Source organism: Patella vulgata, chromosome 2 (assembly GCF_932274485.2).
Source record: "Patella vulgata chromosome 2, xgPatVulg1.2, whole genome shotgun sequence".
In the NCBI taxonomy this organism is placed as follows: domain Eukaryota; kingdom Metazoa; phylum Mollusca; class Gastropoda; family Patellidae; genus Patella; species Patella vulgata.
The window spans coordinates 5,592,726-5,617,262 of NC_065880.2; the positions used below are offsets into that span (position 1 = coordinate 5,592,726).

The 24,537-nt window shown below is 38.8% G+C and overlaps 1 protein-coding gene across 9 annotated transcripts in view; it reads right to left on the reverse strand.

Annotated features, from left to right (window-relative positions):
• The window catches only part of LOC126810233 (suppressor of lurcher protein 1), a 413,673-nt gene that overhangs the window by 10,078 nt on the left and 379,058 nt on the right, over nt 1-24,537 (reverse strand). For 8 of the 9 annotated variants that reach the window (XM_050535225.2, XM_050535229.2, XM_050535226.2 and 5 more), the window contains 4 exons: nt 3,263-3,458; nt 1,991-2,181; nt 1,510-1,548; nt 866-1,037 (listed from right to left, as the gene is read on the reverse strand). In XM_050535225.2, the coding sequence (XP_050391182.1) occupies nt 866-1,037; nt 1,510-1,548; nt 1,991-2,181; nt 3,263-3,458 (598 nt within the window). Of the gene's footprint in view, nt 1-865; nt 1,038-1,509; nt 1,549-1,990; nt 2,182-3,262; nt 3,459-23,977; nt 24,461-24,537 lie in introns of those variants that run through there. The other variant, XM_050535230.2, reaches the window with a different exon arrangement.

Genomic DNA, 24,537 nt, shown 5'->3' on the forward strand with positions numbered 1-24,537 from the left:
TCTGGAATAAAATATACTCGGCTAGTCATCAACGTAGCCTTTTATTGTGTACGGCTGATCATCATTTGGGGATTTTTAATCTTGCCAATTATAATAAATAATATCTGTTCAAAAATAGTTCAATTACGTTCTACATTTTCCAATATATAACGATTTAAAAATATTGCAACATTTGCAATCCTCTGCTGACAATGCAAACAAACCAGCGCCAGCTAATATTGTTGGATAAAACATTTTGATGGACTTCCTTTTAATCGGATAAAATCGTTTATAAATCCCCTAACGAGGAAACTAGCGACCTCTTTAAATGGTTTCACTATGACTGTTATATATAATATTAACCTCAAGTTTACTAAATGTGACCCCCCCCCCCACCCATGGCATACTGAGTCGCAGTGAGGAAATTTTAAAAATTGGGTTATTGTTATTTTCACATTCTCCAACTCATTACCTTCAATTTGATGTATAGTTTGTTTGAATCGGACAAAAACTGAATGAGCCTTATCCATTCGAAGCTACACAACTCACAATAGATTTGGTATGTTCCAAAACAAAATCCCATAGCAACAAGGTCATTTATTTGCTGTTTTGTCGTTGAATATATCTTTCCATGGGTTTTCATGGGTGCTGAAGACGAAAATCGTTGACAAATTTGACCCGACGATTTCCGCCATTTATTTGCTATTTTGTCGTTTAATATTGTTTTTATGTAGGATTTCAAGGGTGCTGACGACTAAAACGATACGAGGATACTTATCGTAACGTTGTGCTTTTAGAATAAAACTAGTGATTGTTTCCCATAAAAAAAACTGTGTTAATGTGTCCCCGATCGCTACATGTCACTCAAAGAATAATATGAACTTACTTTGGACTAATGCCATCCACCTGAAATACTGGAAACGTTATATGGACTCTTTCCTTTCCACGTCCATAGAATAGATAATGACATTCAGTATTTCGTGGATATAAGCCCGGATAATTTGGCGAACTGAAAGTGCCCTGTGATTGTTTCGTACTAAAGAAGTTAAACATACACACTGGAAAAACAAAGGAGATAAACATTAAATTATCACACTGTACGCCGTTTCGTAGATAGAAAAATACTACGAGGAGGGTTGGGTGAGATGAAATGAAATGACGTTTAATGTCCCCGTAAAGATAGGTTTATACCATGCAGTGTACTACGAGGGAAGTTTTTTCAGGACAGCGCCGGTGTAGCCTGCTATTCGTCTCAATAAAAGTGCCAAGGGTTCTTTTACGTGCATGTCAACGTGTGCATGGAACCTCGATTCTTCGTCCGATCTGAGCGACCAGATGTCCTTACTTGCTAGGCTCTCTACTAAACATCACAGACAATTGAAAAACTTTTGGTTGTGAGTTACCGAACGTCCCTTTTGGCTCGTGAAATGCCAAATATTACTCTGGTAGTTAGAAATACCCATAGTATATTTGGTCCTTTCCCTAGGAAGAGCGTGTCTAACACCGAATGAGTAACAGAATTAGAATTACCTCCCCTGTTATCTTGTTTTCCTTCATTGATGCCGAAATCTGAAAATATAAAGAGTTAGTAATGGTGAGATCAACCCTGATGCTTAATATGGCGTTAGTTCATTGTATTGTAAATCTATTCGATTGCATATGGCGTTTCATTGTATTGGTGATATATTCGATTGTATATGGCGTTTCATTGTATTGGTGACATATTCGAAAGAGAGAAAGGAGTGGGGTTTAACGTCCACTCGAAACAAACTAGGTCATTTCGGGACTAACACATGGTTCAATTTTATTTCAATAATTTGCTTGCGCGTAGGGGTCTTTAGCAGTGGGAGGAAACCGAAGGACCCGGAGAAAACCCACGAGTTTGTACAGGCGACCTTACTCCTTGTCACGTACAACCAGCGAATCGAAACCACGCGCGATATCAAATTTACAGTGATTGTATAAAGTCCTATAACCGTAACAGAGCCATACAATTACGCTAAAATCTTACTTGTAACAAAACTGTAGTCAGCTTGAAATCCCGTGACATACGTTGAAGACTGAACACTGCGGAACTCGACGATCAACTTCGGTTCATTAGACATCAACATCGGGGGTAATTTTTTACCACAATAAGTTCCGAGATTGGCTGGTTTACCGCTGATGATCACGTGAACTGAGATGGAATCAGTTCCTTCACAACTGAAATCAAAACACAATTAAAAGAATCTGATTCAAACACAGATCATATTTCGTTTCGTTTTTTATAGTACAAAGTTTCGTTTTATTTGTCTTTACTGGAAGAGAGAGAGAGGGATAAATGGGGTTTAACGTCCACTCGACACAAACTAGGTCATTACGGGACTAACACATGGTTCAATTGTATTTCAATAATTCGCTTGCGCGTAGGGGTCTTTAGCAGTGGGAGGAAACCGGAGGACCCGGAGAAAACCCACGAGGTTGGACAGGCGACCCTACTCTTTGTCACGTACAACCGCGGAATCGAAACCCCGCCAGTTGACTCAATGACAGACCGTATGATACAGCGCGCGCGTGCTAACCATTTGGCCATCCACCCCCTTTACTGGAAGAGTTGTTATATAACTAGCGTTCTGGATGATGTGAGGTATTAGCTAATGAAACGGTTTGTTACGACGAGTTTTTGGCGTGAGGTGCACTGAACTGTAGGTAAACCACTAGAAATATCAACGTTGATTGGTTAATCGAATGTCTGACGCCATAGTGTCAAAAGCCTCTCGTATGGCCCCTGACGCGACCTTCCACTACAACTGGTCAGATCATCATGTAGTAGAGACCATCGGAAGTATAAACAACGAAACGAAATATTGATCTGTATTTTAATCAGATTGCAATTCTAAATATCCACGCGTTGGTTTAATCTGAAATGGGGTTTAACGTTTGTACCAACTGGTAAATGTATAAAAACTATCCAAAACAACTAACCCAACTGGTAAATATATAAACACTATTCAAAACAAAGTTATCTAGCTTTTGATTATCATTCTGTACGGCCAGGTTTTCTGGGTTTACGAACTAAAGTCTCCAAAAAAACGGACTTCTGGAAAAGGTCTAATTAGCATAATTTCAAGATGGCCGCCGATTTGAACTTTGAACGTTCTATTGTCCGGGATTTACAAGGGTACCGGTTAGTGTCAGTAAGCACCGATACAGGGACAGTATTTCTATCGGGGTTCGTGAAAGCGTGGTACTTTTCAAATACTGCTTGTTAATTCAATGATTATAAAAACTAAAGTGTACTTACTCGCCCGGGTTAGTTGCATCCCCACCAGGATAGTACAGATCCATGTGTGTAAAACGAATCTGTACTCTCTCTCTACCCACTCCCTGAAATGTATAGCGACATGTGACATCTGAAGGATACGACCGTGGGTAAAACGGACTTGATATGGTTCCATTCTTTCGTTTGGCGCTGTTATAATTTTCGTTACAATGGAATTCTGAAAATAAAAAGATTATAATACGTTAAATATGTTTGAACAATCAAAAGCACCACACCTCCGGAACATATAAATGTATGCGATTGTGATTGGGGAGTCGTTCATGGTTCTAATATGTATACGGTTAATATGGCGTTTAGTTTATGTTGTGTTGATGTATTCGATTGTATATGACGTTTTATTGTATTGCATATGACGTTTTTATTGTATTGTGGATGTATTGGATAACATGTGGCGTTTCATTGTATTGTGGATGTATTGGATTGCATATGGCGTTTTATTGTATTTGACTAATTTCCCGAGATACAACCCCTTGACACTTCACCGACGATATTGCGTTTCATTGTTGTGTTCATGTATTCGATTGCATATGGCGTTCAAGTTTAGTGTTCATGTATTCGATTGTATTTATGGCCATTCATTGTCGTACTGATGTATTCGATTACATATGACATTTCTTTGTATTGTTGATATATTCGACTGCATATGACGTTTCATTTTAATGTATTGTTAAGTATCCGAATGTTTATTACGATTAATGGTTTTGTATGCACAATGTATTCGATTGCGTATAATATGACTCGCGCCTGAAATAGTTTCGATGGATAACTCTCCAGATTCTTTGTGGTTTTTTAATAGATATATTTTGTGCAATATTGGTCGGAAATTTCCATTTCGTGCTATTATTCATTATAGTGTTGATGGCTCTATATTTGTGTGCAGACAAAAATTATCGATAATGTAAAATTGTCTTTTTCTATATGATCAATCCTCTCGAACCCCAGGGTCAAATAGTGGAAGTTTCTAATCTAAGGATTAATGCATTTTCATTTCATAGGTTTATGGAGAGAGAGAGAGAGAGAGAGAGAGAGAGAGAGAGAAATGGGGTTTAACGTCCACTCGACACAAACTAGGTCATTTCGGGACTAACATATGGTTTAATTTTATTTACATAATTCGTTTGCGCGTAGGGGTCTTTAGCAGTGGGAGGAAACCGGAGGACCCGGAGAAAACCAACGAGGTTGGACAGGCAACCCTACTCCTTGCCACGTACAACCGGGGATTCGAAACCACGCCAGTCGACTCAATGACAGACTTTATGGTACAGCGCGCGCACGCTAACCATTCAGCCATCCAACCACCCTTATGGACAGAGGATAGTCGAATAAACTGAATTCATGACGTTAAGATTAATGGTCTTGTCTATTTATTTGCAAGGTCGGTTTGAAAGGAGATATGGGCTATTTGGAGACGTCACATTAATCTATCTGGGTTTGCGATGGGGTGGTTACCTCGTAGCACGAACCACTGTTATGTCTAGCGCACATGTAGGACTTTCCAATCTTACCGACCACCCTGGCCCAGAATAGACAGGTCCAACCAACATGAAAATAGACTGACCCAAAATTGATGAGAGATTAGAATATACAGAAGTCGTCACATGATTGACGTTTTCAGGATGTGTGTTTTGTCTTTCTAAAAACGTTCCTCGAGAACAAGAATAAATCCATCTATCTTCTATACTAATATTTGTGACTGTCGTTTGTCTGTCTGTCTGTTTGTCTGTCTGTTCGGGGTTGGCGGCTACACTAGGTCTGCCCCGAGTCTGAAATTTGGTGTAAGGGGTAGCTCGGACCGGGGAGTAACATAGGCCAGGTGGCGTTAGTCTACCACTTCCGGTTTCGGGGTTATTTTTTTGTCATTCTTGAATAGGATAATAGACCAATCTGTAAATGTATTTACCATTCTATACTCAACATTTCTCGTTATCTTGTTAATTGAAAATATGATCACAAGCCCCAGGACACAGTCATTTATTAGTAAGTCAGTCTAACCTCGTGGGTTTTCCCCGGGTCCTCCGGTTTCCTCCCACTGCTAAAGACCCCTACGCGCAAGCAAATTATGGAAATAAAATTGAACCATATGTTAGTCCCGAAATGACCTAGTTTGTGTCGAGTGGACGTTAAACCCGATTTCTCTCTCGCTCTCTCTAGTAAGTCAGTCTAGGCTTTTAACGTCCTGGGGGATCACGCACGGTGGCTAAGTGGCTAAGACGCTGGCCCGCTAGCCTGGAGGTCGGTTGTTCATCCAGATTTTCCGGCGTGGTTCCCCTTTGTCAGTGATGCAGGATGGAGGCGAAATAGTAAGCTGAATATCACTAAATTCTTGATTACGGAAATTATTGAGGAGGGGCGCATTGACAGAACGTGCGTCCCAGAAATCTGCGCACACATCGATTACAGAGAGAAGTTTAGCGTCCACTCGACACAAAATAGGTCATTTCAGGACTAACACATGGTTCAATTTTATTTCAATAATTCACTTGCGCGTTGGATTCTTTAGCTATGGGATGAAACCGGAAGTTGTACAGGCGACTCTACTCCTTGTCACATACAAACCGGGGAATCGCCAGCTGACTTAATGAAAGACCTTATGATACAGCGCTCACGTGCAAACCATTCGGCCATCCAACCCCCAGAGTTTGAAACGTAAGACGAACTGTGTTTTAATTGGAAAGAAAATTATGTTGGCGTTATCTTCAATTTCTACAAGGAAAGTCTCACAGGCTAAGCTGGTGTGTGTGTGTTATTTCAGCCATTTGAAGGTTTGTTCTGCAGATTTCCTCCGAGAATTCAATTTCCGCGCCACTCAAAGACATCAACGTCCGTCATGTACGGTAGTAAGATTAGAAATTAGTCAAAATGAAACCACAACCCTTCCAGACAACGAATTAATCATCTTCTACAATGGCCCTGGCAATCTAATAAAACCCGAAGCAGATTATGATATATTGATCCTCGGTTCGCACTTGTTGGATATTATTATGTTAGTTATAGATGGTCGTAACATGTAATAGAAATTGATAGGCATCTATAAGATAATTCATAAGGTCCACGGGGGAAGTTAAACACCTCCGCTATTTACATATTTAGAACGCGGTTCTGACCTTATAGGCGTTATTAGTTACAAATTCGCTCGTTTCTCATTTAAAGTCATTTAATACAGTTATTATTTATATTTTATATAATATAATCGCAGGCAATAATAAGCATGGTTATGCCAAACTATCTCTAATTTTCTTGTCTTTGTCTTCTGGAATAAAAAACTATGTGCATTATTATAGCACTCGTATCAAATTATGGCTGGAGATTGATTCTAATTCTTGGCGTTTATAGGACCCATCGTGGCGCAGTGAATACATAGCGCCAGCTACCACTAACCAGCAATCTGTTTCACAGAGGATTACGAAAGTCTTCTAATATCTCTGTAAAAGATGACTACTTTTAACACGTGATATTTCATCACGCGGCGTCAATCATTGACTCAATGGCGCGTGGATTGTTTACATAAGACATTCTAATTCGGGCAGAATGGGGCATTTTACTCATTTTAATACTCATTTGCACTAAATAGGAAATAATTTTTACCTACAAATACGTCAAACGCCTTTATTTATTTTTCTAATACATAAAAAAAAATGTTTTAGGATTTAATTTGTCGGAGGAAAAAAGTTAATATTTCTGGCTTATTAAGTCGCATCGATGTCATCCTTATCAGTGATTGTAGAGGCCTAGCGAATATTCACTTCTGATCAGTGTGACTAACCAGGTGATCCCGAATTCGATCACAGTGTTTTCCAAGAAAGTACGCACGGATATTCCATACAGGTTTCCCCTTTGTCAACAAAAGGTCTGGCAAGTTGGAATTTGACGTAAAGTAAGCGGAAACGCAACTGTCCGTGCCAAACGTGCCTCGTAGCAAAGAGCCCCATTGAACTGGTTGGTGCAGAAAAGTAGCATGTTAAACCCCATTTCATTTTAATAGGTGGCTTTAACACAGGCAATGAGCCACAGGTGGCGAGATTTCGATACCCCACTTGTACGTGACGCTTGAAGGACACCATGCATGGGGACACCATGCGTTCATTTTCTTGGTTGGTGTAGAAAAACAAAAAAATGGAAAGGTTTAGCCAATTTAGTAAAACGTCCACTCGACACAAACTATGTCATTTCGGGACTAACATATGGTTCCGTTTTGTTTTTTCAATTATTCGCTTGCTCCTATCAGTAGGGGGGGGGGGGGGACCACATGACACGGAGAAACTCCACCGGGTTAGATAGGCGGTATTAATCTTAATCAGTTTAATCAGTAGAAAGAACAAAGGGAACACCCGATACCCCTTCTCAATCGTATTGTAAATACACACAGCTAGTACTTCTAGTTCTTTGTAGGTATTAACAATGAACTATCATTATCCTGTTTTGTAGTGTTTTTCGGTGCTACTACCCGTTTTTATTAATAGCCCAGTCGGAGCAGAACAGTAGGGCGTTAAACCCCATTTCAATTCGATGCTACTATTAAACGAACTATGTTACAGGAGCTATGACCGGCACAAATCAATCTAAGAAGTTAGGTTATGTAATCTTCGATCCAGGCTGACTTTATTACAGGATTGATGGCTTTCCTAGTAAACCAAACTAATTCTATTGCAGATTGCTTGAACACGACCTAGAGTAAGTTATGGGATTTCGAGTTTCTAATACATCTCCAGAATGTTTTATCAATTTTTATGAAAAGAAAATCCGGATGAATGTTTTTGTAGCCTGCTTACGGGAAGACAGGAGAAATAGCACATGGTATTCAATAGTAAGTGCAGGTGGGCTGCACCAAACAAAACTTACACAAAAACGAATACACGGACAGGACATCATACTCAGGAAAACACAAACATACAGACAATTCAAAAAAGTGAATGGATCCGGGGGCTAGCCGTAAGCGTCCACTGCGCTGTACAGTCCCGGGAGAAATCAAAATAGTCTAACTAACAGATTTAAACTAGGTCATCCAAGACATAAAAAAGAAAGAAAAAGGAACCAAAAAAACTCAACTTTAATGTATTTGTAGCCTGCTTAAAGGAGAACAGGAGTTATAGCACATGGTATTCAAGATGTCAGAAATCAAAATAGTCTAACAGATTTAAACTAGGTCATCCAAAACATAAAAAAGGAAAGAAAAAAGCGACCAAAAAACTCACCCTTAATGTATTTGTAGCCTGCTTAAAGGAGAACAGGAGTTATAGCACATGGTATTCAAGATGTCAGAAATCAAAATAGTCTAACAGATTTAAACTAGGTCATCCAAAACATAAAAAAGGAAAGAAAAAAGCGACCAAAAAATTCACCCTTAATGTATTTGTACAATGAGGCTTATAAGAACTGTGATTGAGCGTAAATTTTGTGATTGGATGACACATCACCTTAACGTAAAACAAACTAAGCTACTTATTGAAAAGACAAACGTTGCTTTTCTGAGTGATGAATTTCTTTATTGTATTGACAATAGTAGAACAGATTATGGCATTACCAATTGTTACATACAACTTACAATGTAACAGACGTCTTAGAGTTGGTTTCTTAACTCCGGACTTAGTTAAATCTCCTACTAAAGTTTTTTTGTTATTTCTTAATTTTTAAACATATTGGTTCCTTTTAAAGGGTAAGTTATTGGTTTTTGGTATGTCTTAATTTTAAGCATATTGGTTGCTATTAGTGGGGAGCCACGGTGGCTAAGTGGTTAAGACGCTGGCTCGTTAGCCTGGAGGTCGGGTGTTCGATCCCTTCATTGGCCGAGAAAGTTCATCCTGATTTTCCGGCGTGGTTTCCCCTTGTCAGTGGTGCAGAACGGAGAGCCTGACAAGGACAGCTGTCTAGTCCTTCGGATGAGACCAAAAACCGAGGTCCCGTGTTTACATTAGAATGCACGTAAAAGATCACTTGGCAGTTGGAATTCGATATAAGAGTAGGCCGTAGTGCCGCTGCCCGGGCACTGTATGGCGTATGTCCGTCTTCATTAGCCCAGTATAGGAGCAGAACAGTAGGACGTTAAACCCCATTTCATTTCTGCTATTAATGGGTAGGTTATAGGTTGTTGCTATCTCTTAATTTTTAAGCATAGTGGTTGCTATTAATGGGTAGGTTATAGGTTGTTGCTAATTTTTAAGCATAGTGGTTGCTGTTAAAGGGTAGGTTAAAACTTTGGAGATAATTGTAGATAACTGGAAATATTTGCCAACCGGATGTTTTTAACTTTGTAGGAATCTTTTAGGTGCACGCCAATGTGTACACGGGACCTCGGTTTTCGTCCCATCCGAATGACTAGACAGCTGTCCTTGTCAGGCCATCCGTCCTGCATCACTGACAAGGGGGGGGGGGGGCGCCGATAAATCAGGATGAACTTTCTCGGCCAATTCAGGGATTGAACACCCGACCTCCAGGCTAGCGAGCCAGCGTCTTACTCACTTAGCCACGTGATCTCCCCCGCACATGAAAGTCATGATGCTATAGAAATCTCTTGTAAAATATAATATTTGGAACATTTATTCTCTTATAGGATTGTCAGCCCCAAAAATGGTCCAATTCCCTACAGCATTTACAAAGTTATCATACATTGTATTTGTATTGAAGGGGGGTTGGATGGCCGAATGGTTAGCACGTGCGTGCTGTATCATAAGGCCTGTCATTGTGTCAACTGGCGTGGTTTCGAATCCCCGGTTGTACGTGACAAGGAGTAGGGTCGCCTGTCCAACCTCGTGGGTTTTCTCCGGGTCCTCCGGTTTCCTCCCACTGCTAAAGACCCCTACGCGCAAGCGAATTATTGAAATAAAATTGAACCATTTGTTAGTCCCGAAATGACCTAGTTTGTGTCGAGTGGACGTTAAACCCCATTTCACTCTCTCTCTCTCTGTATTTGTATTGCATAATCGAAGCTCTTCAATCAGTGAACAATCCCAAATTTCGTTTTGTTTCAATCGCACATGAAACCTTAGCTAAGAACAACAAGAAGAACAATATGGGTGGCTTAACGATAGGAGAGAGAGAGAGAGAGAGAGAGAGAGAGGGGATGGGTTTAACGTCCACTCAACACAAACTAGGTCATTTCGGGACTAACATAATATGGTTCAATTTTACTTCAATAATTAGCTTGCCCGTATGGGTCTTTAGCAGTGGAAGAAAACCGGGGGACCCAGAGAAAACCCACAAGGTTGGACAGGCGATCCTACTCCTTGCCACGTTTAAGCTGGGAATCGAAACCACGCCAGTTGACTCAATGACAGACCTTATGATACAACCCCAACGCGCTAACCATTCGCTTCCCCATCCCCTACATCAAGAAGAACAAGATGGGTAGCACTTGACTTAACGAGAGGAATTGACTATGTACTTGTAATTTCAGAAATGAGTATAGATTGTTTTATGTAGAAATGTCATAATTAATAGATATTAATTATATTAATATAATTATTAATGACTAGTTATTACTAGCAAGTGATATTAATTATGTTATTATCTTGTGACAATGTACTATTATGGCCATATTTAATTCAAGGTCGCTAATTGTTCACTTATAAATAAGGTTAAACGTCCAAGCTCAGTATGAAAAATACAGGATGTGTCTAACATTGTTCAATTATATAGTTAAAAGAAATAATTAAAATTATTGAACTAGGATTCAATATCCATAACACGATAAACTGGGTCTTTTCGGGACTAACATTTCAATTCAATAATTCCATTAATCCACGTCATATGTGGATTGTGGGTTAAGAGTAAGGGTTTTGTCAAAGTCTCGAGATTTAAACAGAACTAGGGCTGACCCTAACCCCGGAGCAAGCCTAACTCTTACCCTAACCATAATCCACATATGACGTCATATGTACACGGCCGTCTCCGATCTAGCGTTCTCCTTGATCTTTATCAGCGGGATGACATACAGATACCCGCGTGGGATCGAAATCACGACATTTGTATCGACGACATGCTTTAAGGTATAAAGCACACATGCTAAATCGCATTTATTTCGTCCACTCCATGATTTACAAGAGATCGATGGGGAAAAACTTGAATGCTGTTAACCAACACTTTCCCCATGAGTGGAGCCAATATCGAATGATTCAAGTTCACCCAGGATCAACATGCTTTTATCAAAGATTCTTTCAAATCTCTATAAAGTGGAATTATAGGTTAAAGATCCGTGAACCGTTAAAAGAACTTGATCAAGATTCATACTCTTCATCAATAGAGGAGTTTTTACAATTTGTGTTTGAATTGATCAGAGGTTTTTTTGTGGCTGAATGGTTTAAATAGAGAGAGAGAGAGAGGGGGGGGGGGGGAGGGAGGGGAGGGGGTAACGTCCACTCGACACAAAGTAGGTCATTTCGGGACTAACATATATGGTTCAATTTTATTTCAATAATTCGCTTGCGCTTTGGGGGCTTTAACTGTGGAAGGAAACCGGACGACCCGAAGACAACCCACGAGGTTGGACAGGCAACCTACTTCTTGTCACGTACAACCAAGGAATCGAAACCACGCCAGTTGACTCGAATGGTATAAGGCGTGCACTTTAGATCATATGGCCTGTCTTTTAGTCACGTGACGGTGTTCTGATTCCAACTGTCATTGGTTCTTTTACGTATACGCCAACGTGTATACTGTTACGTTTTATAAAATAAAACCAAGTACGAACAATCCAAACAATTAGACAAAATTCGAAGTCCTAAAAAAACGGTATATTCAAAATAGTGTAATAAGGCAAAATAGTGTAATCAGCATATGGACTGTTCACCGTGTACAAAATACCCGACAAACAGTGGTAACAGGTGTCCGGAAGAGTAAGCTTACCCTGCCTGGCGCCACACCCGCCATACCGACTTGATAACCTTAAAGGATAATTTTGGTGTCAGTTATTCAAAAATGTAATTGAATATCATTAATAATAATATAGGAATTGATGGCATGCCACTACCGCCCTTGTAGATTGTACATGCGGCATGACATCACTTCCTATACTATTATTGAAGGACAATATTGGTGTCAGTCATTATCCCATTAAATCATCAATAGTGAACGGAACAGAACTATGTCTAGACTGATATACCTGTCAGAGATTCACTTACTACACTATTGTAGGCAAATATAAACAAACAAAAATTAGAGACATTGAAAATTTTAATTTGGTGACTGAATCGTCCTACAAGAAATTAGAACAAACAAATTAATGCCAATTTGAAAAATAAAACAACTTCTTTATATGCTAAGGCCGACAAACGTAAATGTCAAAGCAAATGAATGACAATCTTTGTAATCTGTTAAGCAATATTGGAAGAAAAAAACGACGAGAAAACAGACATGATTTTATAACAAAGAATATAATATATGTAAAGTTGATTGGGTCTTTGACCTCTAGCCAATATAATATGGGTCTCTGACCTCTCGCCAATGTAATACTAACATCATTTTACGTATTGGTGTGTTTTTTGGGTGTTTTAGATATATATATATATAAAGTCAGTGTTGGGTGGCCGAATGGTTAGCACGTGCGCATTGTATCACTAGGCCTGTCATTGAGTCAAGTGGCGTGGTTTCGATTCCCTGCCTATACGTGAAGGGGGTAGGGACGACTGTTCAACCTCGTCCGGTTTCCTCTCACTGCTAAAGATCCCCACATGCAAGCGAATTATTCAAATAATTGAACCATAGGTTCGTTCCGAAATGACCTATGTGTCGAGCCGAAGTTAGACCCGTCTCTCTCTCTCTCTCTATCTATATATATATATGATGTTGAACTACAATCGCCGATTATTCCTTATGTAACGTTATCAATACATTGTATGATTTTAAACTACAATTCTCGATTCTTCCATGTATAATGTTGTCAGTACATTGTATGATGTTGAACGATAAGACGCCAGCAACCCACTCCCTTCCATAACACACACTTGAATACCAAACACATTTGTTTCCATGAAAACACAAATTTAATATCATTAAATCAGAGAAATGTCTAATTAGCCGACTACTATAATAGACTGATAGATATATACGGTTTCAAAAAGATATTTGAAAGGTTTTATGAAATAAACCCAGGATGGAAGAATGGGCGGGCAGGTTCATCTTTTTTATTCTGAATATTGAATTCTAACCCAATTTATTTTTAACTATTATAAAAATATATAAATGTGTTTGAAGCATATCGTCAACATTTGGACACATGATACCCAGAACAGTTCTATATGGCGTAGAGATGCACAGCTTAGACAGAAATGTGCATATTAATTGAGAGATTTTAAAAATGCAAAAAAGTGTATTTGAATAAACTCCTGACACTTCACCGACGATATCTGGATAAAACATATCTCCTCTTTAGTGTAAATGGGTAGCCTACATAAAATTGAACGCGGAGATCTATAATGAATAATAGGGTCAATTCTGCCTGAACCAGTTTCCATTACTACGTCCGGCGTAAACAACGCACATGTTATCGACGCCATATGATATGACGTCACTCGCCGAACTATACTGGTCGTTACCTTTCTTGTACAGAGTTAAAAGACGGCTGTGAAACAGATTGCCAGAGAAGTGGTAAATTACCAACCCTTTCAGAAGTCAAGATTCTGGAAACTAGACAATTTATTATACTGATAGATCAAATAATGTGATAGCCTCTTTTGAATACAGAATCAGATTGCCAGAATACAGTATAAAAGAAATAATAGGCGTATATTGTGTCTTATTTAGGATGTAGGTCAGGGGTCAAGGGATATTAGGTCACCTCCAATTATAACACTGAATGACCTGTCTATTGGGTTTAGTGGTTTACATCAATTATTGGAAGCACCACGTGGTCTTAATTCATCGGAGTGCGTAATCTGTTTTAGCAATTGAGACAATTCTAGATCTCCTCTGTGACGTAGTCAGGGTTTTAGTATGAAGCGGTCAAATATCGTATATACGGTAATTACGGGGTGAATTAAAAGGGGACTTAATGTCTTATTGTTCTGTACCAACTGGGCTAATAAAGTGGAGAGAGAGAGAGAGAGAGAGAGAGAGAGAGAGAGTTTGGCGAAAACAATAAGTTTATGCAATTTGGTCACTTCACCGGCAATATTAATGCAAGAACATGATAAACAAAAAACATAAGATATGTCAATTGTCTGGAACAGCACAACGCCTTCCTTAATTGCTGTCGATTAACATGGAGTAGGGTGGCCTGTTCAACCTTGTGGCTTTTCCTCGGGTCCTCTGTTGTCCTCCCAAAGCTAAAGACATCTACGCGCGAGTGAGTTATTGAAATAAAATTGAACCATATTTTAGTCCCGAAATGCTCTAGTTTGTGTCGAGTTGACGTTATCCCCTCTTCTCTCTCTCTCCCCTTAATTACTATTCGACACTTTATCGGCAATATAAATGGAGGAATGGAAAAAAAAAAGAATCAAATTATGACGTGCCAATTGTCTGCATGAGCACAATGCACTTTAACCAACTAGCCTTTTTTTTCTTAGGGTGCTAAACATGATAATTATGGAACATGTTTCTGTTACCAAGTAATCAATGATTTCTACACCGTTCCTTTATAATCTAATTAGCCAATTGACACGTTTCTTTAGAACTCTTTATTAACCAAACACGTTCCTACAGATATCAAATTAACCGCCATAACAAGTGTTATCCTGGAGGTTTTTGTTCACCAAGAGATTGGTCTAAGTCTCGGGTTTCCAGTTAGATTAGTTTATTTATAGCCATCGTTTGTTTAATATGCCCGGTTATCAAGCCGGCTAGAACCAAATGAGGTATAATGTCCACTCACCACAAACTAGGTCATTTCCGGAATTACATATTTTTTAGTTTTACATCGCCCACGTCAATATTCCCGTTAAAAGTCAAAACCTAGTAACTCACCTTTTTTTTAATCAAAATTGAGTGGTCACTAGGGTATGTGCTTCCTGTTGTTGTACTAGATATTCCAATCTTTTGATTTTGTAAGCAGTTACACCCATGACACAACCTAGCAACTTCCGTCATTTGCCTAGTATGCCACTGAAAAACCTAGCAACTCAATAGCCAAATCAATGGATGAGCTGGGGTTTAATTTGTATTCATTACCTTTTCCTTTGTTTTCTCAAAATAAGAAAAACGTGAAATACTGGGTGTTGCCTTTTGACTCAGGCAAAATAGAATAACATGAAATGGGGTTTAACGTTCTGTTTTACGCCTAATAAGTACGCGTATACGCCGTGCAGTGTGCTATGGTGGAATTTTTTACTAGGACTGTTGCGTTTTCGATTCATCGTAGTCCAACTGCCAATGGCTTTTTTACGAGTACACGGCCCGTCCTCATTAGCGGAGCAGAACAGTAGGACGTTAAACCCTATTTCAATTCTTTCACGAGTACACGGGTATAGTGTGTTTATTCTTCTACTCGAACAACTAGAAGCCTGTGCTTCCTACGGAGGGAGGAATCCAGAGATCTCTTCAATTATTGAGAGAAATTTAAGTCGCCTTTTCGCCGACGCTTCAACTTGCTTTTACGAGTACACGATCATACTACAACGGCGTTGCTTCGTGTCTGAACGACTAAACATCTTACTGTGGCATGGAGTAATTGTGAAGCGACAACGCCTTTTCTACAAAGATAAAGCTTACAAAAGCAGCTGCTAGAATCAATGCATATAGTAGGCCTTTTAGACTCAATCGAACGGTATTTTTATTTTTTCATCAAGTAATTTTCCATCCTACTTGGCAATGTCAATATGATACTGATGAAATTTTGAGAAGTTTAAGCTTCATTAGCTTGTGATTAATTCACCGGGAAGACGTGGAGGGAAGGTTTATAGTATTGATCAGCAGGTTTGATTTAAACCAGCCATGGATCAACTGGGGGGAGAGAGAGAGAGAGAGAGAGAGAGAGTCGAAGCTCTTCAATCGGTGAACAATCCCAAATTTAACAAAAGCACGTGTGTCTAATATCATCCGTGGTGGAAGAGGATGTTAACAAAGCTAAATCGCTAATATTTGTGACCTAGAAATTGACACAAATGGGTAGCAACGCATATAATAATATAATATGAATGTATCTAAACTGATTTGCATTTAATCGTTTCCGTTTTTACTGTAATTGCAAATCAGTTATGTTCGGCGAAATACGTCAGAAGTCTCAATCGAATGGCAATCTCTAGCGTCTGGTTATTCGAGTCTACACCGATAGTATTTATTGTGAATGTTCTCCAGATGAGACTATGGCGTTACCGCTTGAGCATTACTCGTTGTATAAGTCTAGCCTCGTACTTCGAGTCCCATGTTACAAATGGCGCTGAAACGCATCATGGTACACGATTCGTGTACCAATTGTAAAATGTTTATTTTGTCTAAAATATTGGATAACAGAAGCCCATCTTTTCCCGGTAAGATCACAACATCAATATTGATTTAAATTGACAAATAATTCGTGTTTTCATTGACGAAGACTTTGGATGATAATATTACCAAAAAAGTCTTGATTAGTATTATTATGAAGACTGGAATTAAATAGGGTTTAACGCCCACTCAGCGTCAGACTACACCTTTCTGAGAGTTTTTTTTATGCAATGCTTCGCGTCGTACAGTGATGCACCCATGTTTTGCATTGCTATCAAAACGAACGTCTATAAACATGTTCGTATAATTATCCAAGTGAGTATTCGATATTAAAACAATCTGGATTAAATCCCGGGGACAACGTTACTGTAGATCATTATCAAACAATCAATAACGGGCCTTCATGCCTGTCAACATGATATTAATATTAATATACCATATGTCTGTCATGGATCATCATCATTTCTGTATCAGAGTCAGATTTACCAATAGGAATTGGAGGCCATTGGCATAGGGTCCAAGGGAATCTGTGTATCCCACTGAAACTAAATTGTCGTGTATTAATATAGGGACGAGCGAGAGAGAGAGAGAGAGAAGGGGTTAAACGTCCACTCGACACAAACTAGGTCATTTCGGGACTAACATATGTTTTTTTAATTTTATTTCTTTAGCAGTGGGAGGAAACGGGAAGACCGGGAGAAAACCCACGAGGTTGGACAGGCGACCCTACTCCTTGTCACGTACAACCGGAGATTCGAAACCACGCCAGTTGACTCAATGACAGGCCTTATGATACAGCACGCACGTGCTAACCATTCGACCGTCCAACCCCCCTAATATAAGGACGATCTCTGTCTAATAATCAGTGTCTATACTATACGGGGATGGAACTAACAGTATAAGGAACAACTGATAAGACTCTAATAAGTTTATAGTTAGTAAACGTAACTAAAGAACTGACTGTTTCTTGGGTTTATATATTTTTGAGTTGCCAAGTTCCCAAATCTATAGAACCCGTTACTAACATATAAACAAATTCTATATAAACGCCATAGTGCCACTGCCGGGGCAAAATGTAGACCAGTCGGAGCAAAACACTAGGACGTTAACCCCCATTTCATTTCATTTTCTATCCGCCTATCTTACTTCAGTTTTTGGAATGAATGATGAATGAATGAATGAGATTTTAAGCCTCTACTTAGTATATTTTAATAAGAATATCGCCATTCTCGAACCATTTTAATTTCGAGCGATTTACACCGCCACCCTCATATTCGACATACCGACATTGAACCGTACTACACTGTGAATTGAAATTGGTTTATCATCAATTTACCATGGGCAATTGTACGTAAATACCATTAGGAAGGACGACGGTGGAATCTGAAAACGTTTTGAAACCTTCCGGCGAAGAAATGGGTTTTAATGCCCCATAAAAATTCTAAATCGTTTGGCTTAATGTTTTCTAGTGTCAGATTGGCAAATATTTCACAGTGATTTCCTGGATATAAGATTGATGTGAATGATAATGGAGGCCATTTTTCACAATTTCTATAGACAGTTCTTCATCAGTATTCGAGACACGGTTTCATTACATAATATATAAGCTCTGGATATTGCCTTCGTTAATCACATTCTCTGATTATAGTCTTAACTTTCTCCTGCTTATCTTCTTGCAAATTGTTTTAATGGGGCTTTGTGTTATTGTTAGTACAAATGCTGCTCAATAAATTGAAGTAATGACGGTTTATGTTGTTTTTTTGTTGTAGAAATGCTGCTCAACAAATTGTATTAATTTAATGAGGCTTTGTGGTGTTTTAGCAGAAATACTGCTCGACAAATTGTAGTAATTACGGTTTATGTTTTGTTTTGTTGTAGAAATGCTGCTCAACAAATTGTATGAATTTAATCAGGCTTTGTGGTGCTCGACAAATTGTGGTAATGACGGTTTATGTTTTGTTTTGTTGTAGAAATACTGCTCAACAAATTGTATTAATTTAATGAGGCTTTGTGGTGTTTTAGCAGAAATACTGCTCAATAAATTGTAGTAATGCCGGTTTATGTTTTGTTTTGTTGTAGAAATGCTGCTCAACAAATTGTATGAATTTAATGAGGCTTTGTTGGTTTTTTTAGTAGAAATACTCCCAGCAAATTGAAGTAATGACGGTTTATGCTTTTTTAGTAGAAATACTGCTATTGTATTAATGAATTTTTATGTTTTTTTGTAGAAATACTGCTCTACAAATTGTGGCAATGACGTTTTATGGTATTTTTGGTAGAAATACTGCTCTACAAATTGTGGCAATGACGTTTTATGGTATTTTTGGTAGAAATACTGCTCTACAAATTGTGGCAATGACGTTTTATGGTATTTTTTGTAGAAATACTGCTCTACAAATTGTGGCAATGGCGTTTTATGTTGTTTTAGTAGAAATACTACTCAACAAATTGTAGTTCTTGTGCTTTATGTTTTCGTTTGCATCCTGTATTTTACACACTGTATATCTAAGAATATTAACTTTCGTAATGTTCGTAATGGTGCTTTACGCTTTTGTTAGAGAGAATCAACAAATGTATTGCTATAATGGTGCTTTATTCCTTTTTGTTAGTAGAAATACTGATCAACAAATCGTACTGTACCAGCAACTCCAGGATGACCGCACGACACACAAACTAAACCTTTGAGTAATAAACCCTTTATTACTATAAATAGAGGCCTACTTCTTTTAGCTAGTGTTATATTTTATTCACCTATTTAACAACATGAAATTTCACTAGTCTGAGAGAGAGAGAGAGAGAGACAGAGGGAGGAAACCGGGGAACCTGGAAAAGACTCTCGAGGTTGGACAGGTGACCCTACTACTCCTTGTCACATACAACTGGTGAATCGAAACCACGCCAGTTGACTCAATGACAGATCTTATGATACAACGCACGCGTGCTAACCATTCGGCCATCCAAACTCACTGACAAGGACTAAAATAGCCATAGCAACCATTATGGGGGTAACATTGATATCATCTTTCACATAATCATTATATTTTCAGGTGACCACAGAATCATTTGCAGGGCCGTTTCAGTTGGGAGGGGGTGGGGTGGTGGAGGAGTGAAGAAGAAAGAAAGACACCCCCCCCCCCAAAAAAAACAAAAAAACCCAACAACAAAAAACAAACAATTTTTTGTCCTACAGCTCTCTATCATGGTGAACGCTCTATGACTCCCAATACATACATCCACAGGGCGAGGGTGGGCAAATCAGAGAGACAAGTATACTATTCAGTATTTATGAAATGCTAAATAAAAGTGAATCCTCGAAAAAAAAATCTTTTCATTTAAGCATCAAAGGAAAACAAAATTTACAATAAACGCAATAATTCACATTGGTGTGAATTTGACTGACAACAGAATTAACTAGGTCTTTTATTCACCCACAGTATTTCCACAGATAAATCCCTTTAATGGATTTTATCCTCTGGTTTAATACACCGCTTAATTCCTTTGGGGATATTACCGAACCGAGGTGGATATATCGTGGTAATTCAGGACACATGACGAGATTTATTTGTCCAGGATGTTAATTCTCTTGAGACCAGCAGAAAGGATGTTTAAATCATTACACACCACCAAAACTTGGGATTAAAAATATTTCACAACTTATAATCAAGAATGACATTTCGGTTCTCATTAATCAAATTGACGTCCTGTCATTCTTAAATTGATATAACCCTCTTGGTGATGAAGAAAATGGTCACTGGAATTAAAGTTTATCATTTCTTTTTTGTTTTGAAATGTCAAACGTACAATCAACCTTTTCTCTTCGTTTTGTTATATACAGGTCACAATATGGAATGCAATTACTGCTTATTACTGAGCGTCGTTTCCACTAGGCTTCTCTAGTCATTTTGCTTGATAACGATTAGAGAAGCCTAGGCGAACGTCGCTCAGTAATAAGCAGTAACTGCATTCCATAGAATTGTGACTGAGCGACGTTTCCACTAGGCTTCTCTAGTCATTTTTGCTTGATAACGATTAGAGAAGCCTAGGCGAACGTCGCTCAGTAATAAGCAGTAACTGCATTCCATAGAATTGTGACTGAGCGACGTTTCCACTAGGCTTCTCCAGTCATTTTTGCTTGACAACAATTAGAGAAGCCTTGGCGAACGTCGCTCAGTAATAAGCAGTAATTGCATTCCATAGAATTGTGTGAGAGAGAGAGGTGGGTTTAGCGTCCACTCGACACAAACTAGGTCATATGGTTCAATTTCATTTCAATAATTCCCTTGTGCGTAGTGGTCTTTAGCAGTGGGAGGAAAATGGAGGACCCGAAGAAAACCCAAGAGTTTGGACAGGCGACCCTGCTCCTTGTCACGTACAACCGGAGAATCGAAACCACGCCAGTTTACTCAATGTCAGACTTTATGATATAAATATAATTGGTACATGTATTTAACGAATCCTTATGAGTAGTTATCAGATCTCTGGCTCACAATACATGAACTCGTTATGAATTCATTAAAAAATATCGAGATCTGAATATCCCGGAGGTATTCCACTTAAAGAGAAATTAAAACTTTCAACAAGAAAACAACATGTAGTTAATGTAATATTAAAAATAGGAGAATCAATGGTAGCTTACTGGGAGATCCCGGTTCTCGGGTTCAAATTGTTCCTTTGGATTTTTCAACCACAGTGTCTAGTCGTTCGGCCGAGACAAACAACCGAGGCCCAACTGTATATCTGTTTGTGTGCTCACTGAAATTCCATAATGGGTAAGCAGGAGCAGGGGATGCCGCTATGTATGAAACGTTTCCAACTATGTTTTTTTACTTTTAAGGGTTGTGTTGCGTGCACGCCAACGTTGTCATTTCCTCCGTCCTGCATCACTGACAGTGTTGCAGATCTTAAAGATGGTCTGGCAGAAAATTCCTATTTATTGCATTTAAATCCAAGTCACTATAAATCACCCGTCTTCATTATCCCAGTCGGAGCAGAACAGTAGAACGTTAAACTTCATTTCAATTCACTACAAATCGCCCGTCATCATTAGCCCAGTCAAAGCAGAAGAGTAGGACGTTAGACTCTAATTCATTTCACTGCAAATTGGAAACGATTTTTCTACCAATTTGCGTAGCTGTAACGCCACTTTTAAGTTATTTAAGAACGGAATGGGGTTTAACGTCCTACTAGGTTTTGAAAGAAGGTGGTTCAACGACAACTCATCGTAGAACTCCAGACTTGTAATGCCTCTTAAGGTTTTTTTTTTAAGAAGCTGGCTTGACCAAGACTGTTCTTCTAGCTCTAGGGCCAATCATTTAATGAGATGTGGCGTGATGTCCAGGATATTAAACACGGATTGAGAGTAATATCATGGTAGATTTCTCGTCGTTCATTTGTTTTTATGTCTCGTTCATATCGCTACTACCGTCTCCAGACCTATAAAATCACCAGCCGAGGCAATGACATTAGTCCAGTGGTAAATGGATATTAAAAACAGAGAGAGGGAGAGAGAGAGAGAGAGAGGGGGGGGAGGCAATGACATTAGTCCAGTGGTAAATGGATATTAAAAGCAGAGAGAGAGAGAGAGAGCGGGGGTGGGCAATGACATTAGTCCAGTGGTAAATGGGTATTGAAAACGAGAGAGGTTGGGAGAGAGAGAGAACGAGAGAGAGAGAGAGAGACGTTTACATAAACTAGGTCATTAGTCCAGTGGTAAAGGGATATTAAAAACGAAAGAGAGAGAGAGAGAGAGAGAGAGCGGTCATTTATTGATCCTTCCCATGGGCATCTTTATTTCACTCATCACAATTTCGTATCGATCAGTGATTTGAAAAATGCACGTGTGTGTCTCCAACAGAGTGATGCAACAGGCGGGTCCGAAAAATAGAACAGTTACACCATGTTAAGATGTTATAGCGGTTTATATACATAACAGAACGAGTCAAAAGAACATAATCAACTGTTTTTGTTATGTCCAGGAAATCGGCTTTACTCAGACGATTCGTTGAGTTTATAACTACAAAAAGAAACTTTGAAATAGAACGAATTTGTTTGATGTGATAAAAAAACCATGTAATTATTGATCAACATGCTAATACACGGATGATTGTAGTTCTTAGAACAGAGTCTAGAAACATGCTGTTTATCTGTTCCCGATGGTCATTTTAAACTTCTATCTTAATTTCAATAAATAAAAAAATATCGAAGCATCGATCGAGATACAGAATGTCTCTAACCATACTGAAACACACGGGAACGTTGCTCCAGGACGGTGTCAAATTAACCGAGTATCGAGTTACTCGTCTGAAATTAAAACTCCTTGACCTTTATTGTCACCTTTTAGATACACTGATGGCAGTGAGCGCACGGTCGCATATTTGTCACAAATCCATATTTGTGAAACAAGACGATTCTTCTCGATTATATTGAATGATTTACAAGAAAGGCAGATCACGCATAACAACCATTTAGTACACAAAGCAACCAAACCAACAAATGACCAGTCAGAAAATAAAACAAGTACAATGGAGGCTGAACATTCAAACAAAATCAGCCGCATACCCCAATGAAACAGGGGACAGTCATTGTAAAAGTTAAAATACGTTTTAAGGTACTATTTAATTTGAAAGGAGAGAGGGGGAGAGAGAGAGAGAGAAATGGGGTTTAAAGGCCACTCGACACAAACTAGGTCATATAAGGACTAACATATGGTATTTAATTTTATTTCAATAATTTGCCAGCGCATAGGGGTCTTTAGCAGGGTTGGGCGGAGGACCCGGAGAAACCCACGAGGTTGGACAGGCGACCCTACTCCTTGTCACGTACAACCGGGGATTCGAAACCACGCCAGTTGACTCAATGACAAACTGTATGATACAGCGCGCGCACGCTAACCATTCAGCCATCTAACCCCCCAATTTGAAAGGAAAGGCGTCAGTACAACAAATAAATACAACATAATTATCAATTTTCAACTTTCAGATGTCCTTTAAAACTTGTTTTAATAAATATATTTAGCTTTTGAATGCAAAAAAGAAAATATCAAACCCGTGACATATGCATATAGGCTTACTCTTTACCAAATACTAATTGGTCGCGGATCCACTGCTTTTTTGCCATGACAACCGAATACCGCTTTTTTGACGGGGACCACCGAATAATGCTTTTTGACAGAGACCACCGAATATTGCTTTTTTGATGGGGACCACTGAATACTGCTATAGTGCTATCTGACGGGAACGCATCGTTTGGAAATTATTTAAGATTACAAATACCCACTAGAAGGTAATGTTTATTATATCATGTTTAAGACTACAAAAAAAAACATACCTTGATTTTCTGCGGCAGGTAGCCGTTTAGCGCGGCTAAAGACGACACATATACACCCGAAAACAAACGCACCAAATAGACGACTCCAACTCATATTGTTAAAAACGAAACTAACCACAGTACTAATAGATTACACACTTTTATACACCGAAGTCAATTATCACTTATTACCCAGAACGATTATCCACACTCCTATTATAAGATAATTGTCTATTTTTCATCTTTCGGTCATGGATTAGTTGGTGCCATGCTGTTACAACCACCTTACTGATCTCTGAATATACGTAACGGTTGTATGAAACGTGGATTAATGCCGTGTGTGTGTGGATTCCAGAACGATAACACACGACAAATCTAAAGGCACTCAATGGTCATACGGTTTACCAATATGATAAGCACTGTACATGCGACTTGAAGACACGACGATTTAGTTCTATCTACTGTAGGATTCTTCTATCTGATAGTCGAGTGATAATGACTATAGGTGGTATAATCGTGGCAACCTAGACAGAAGATATAGAGCTATACATGGATAGGGTGTTAATTCTCAACACATACAG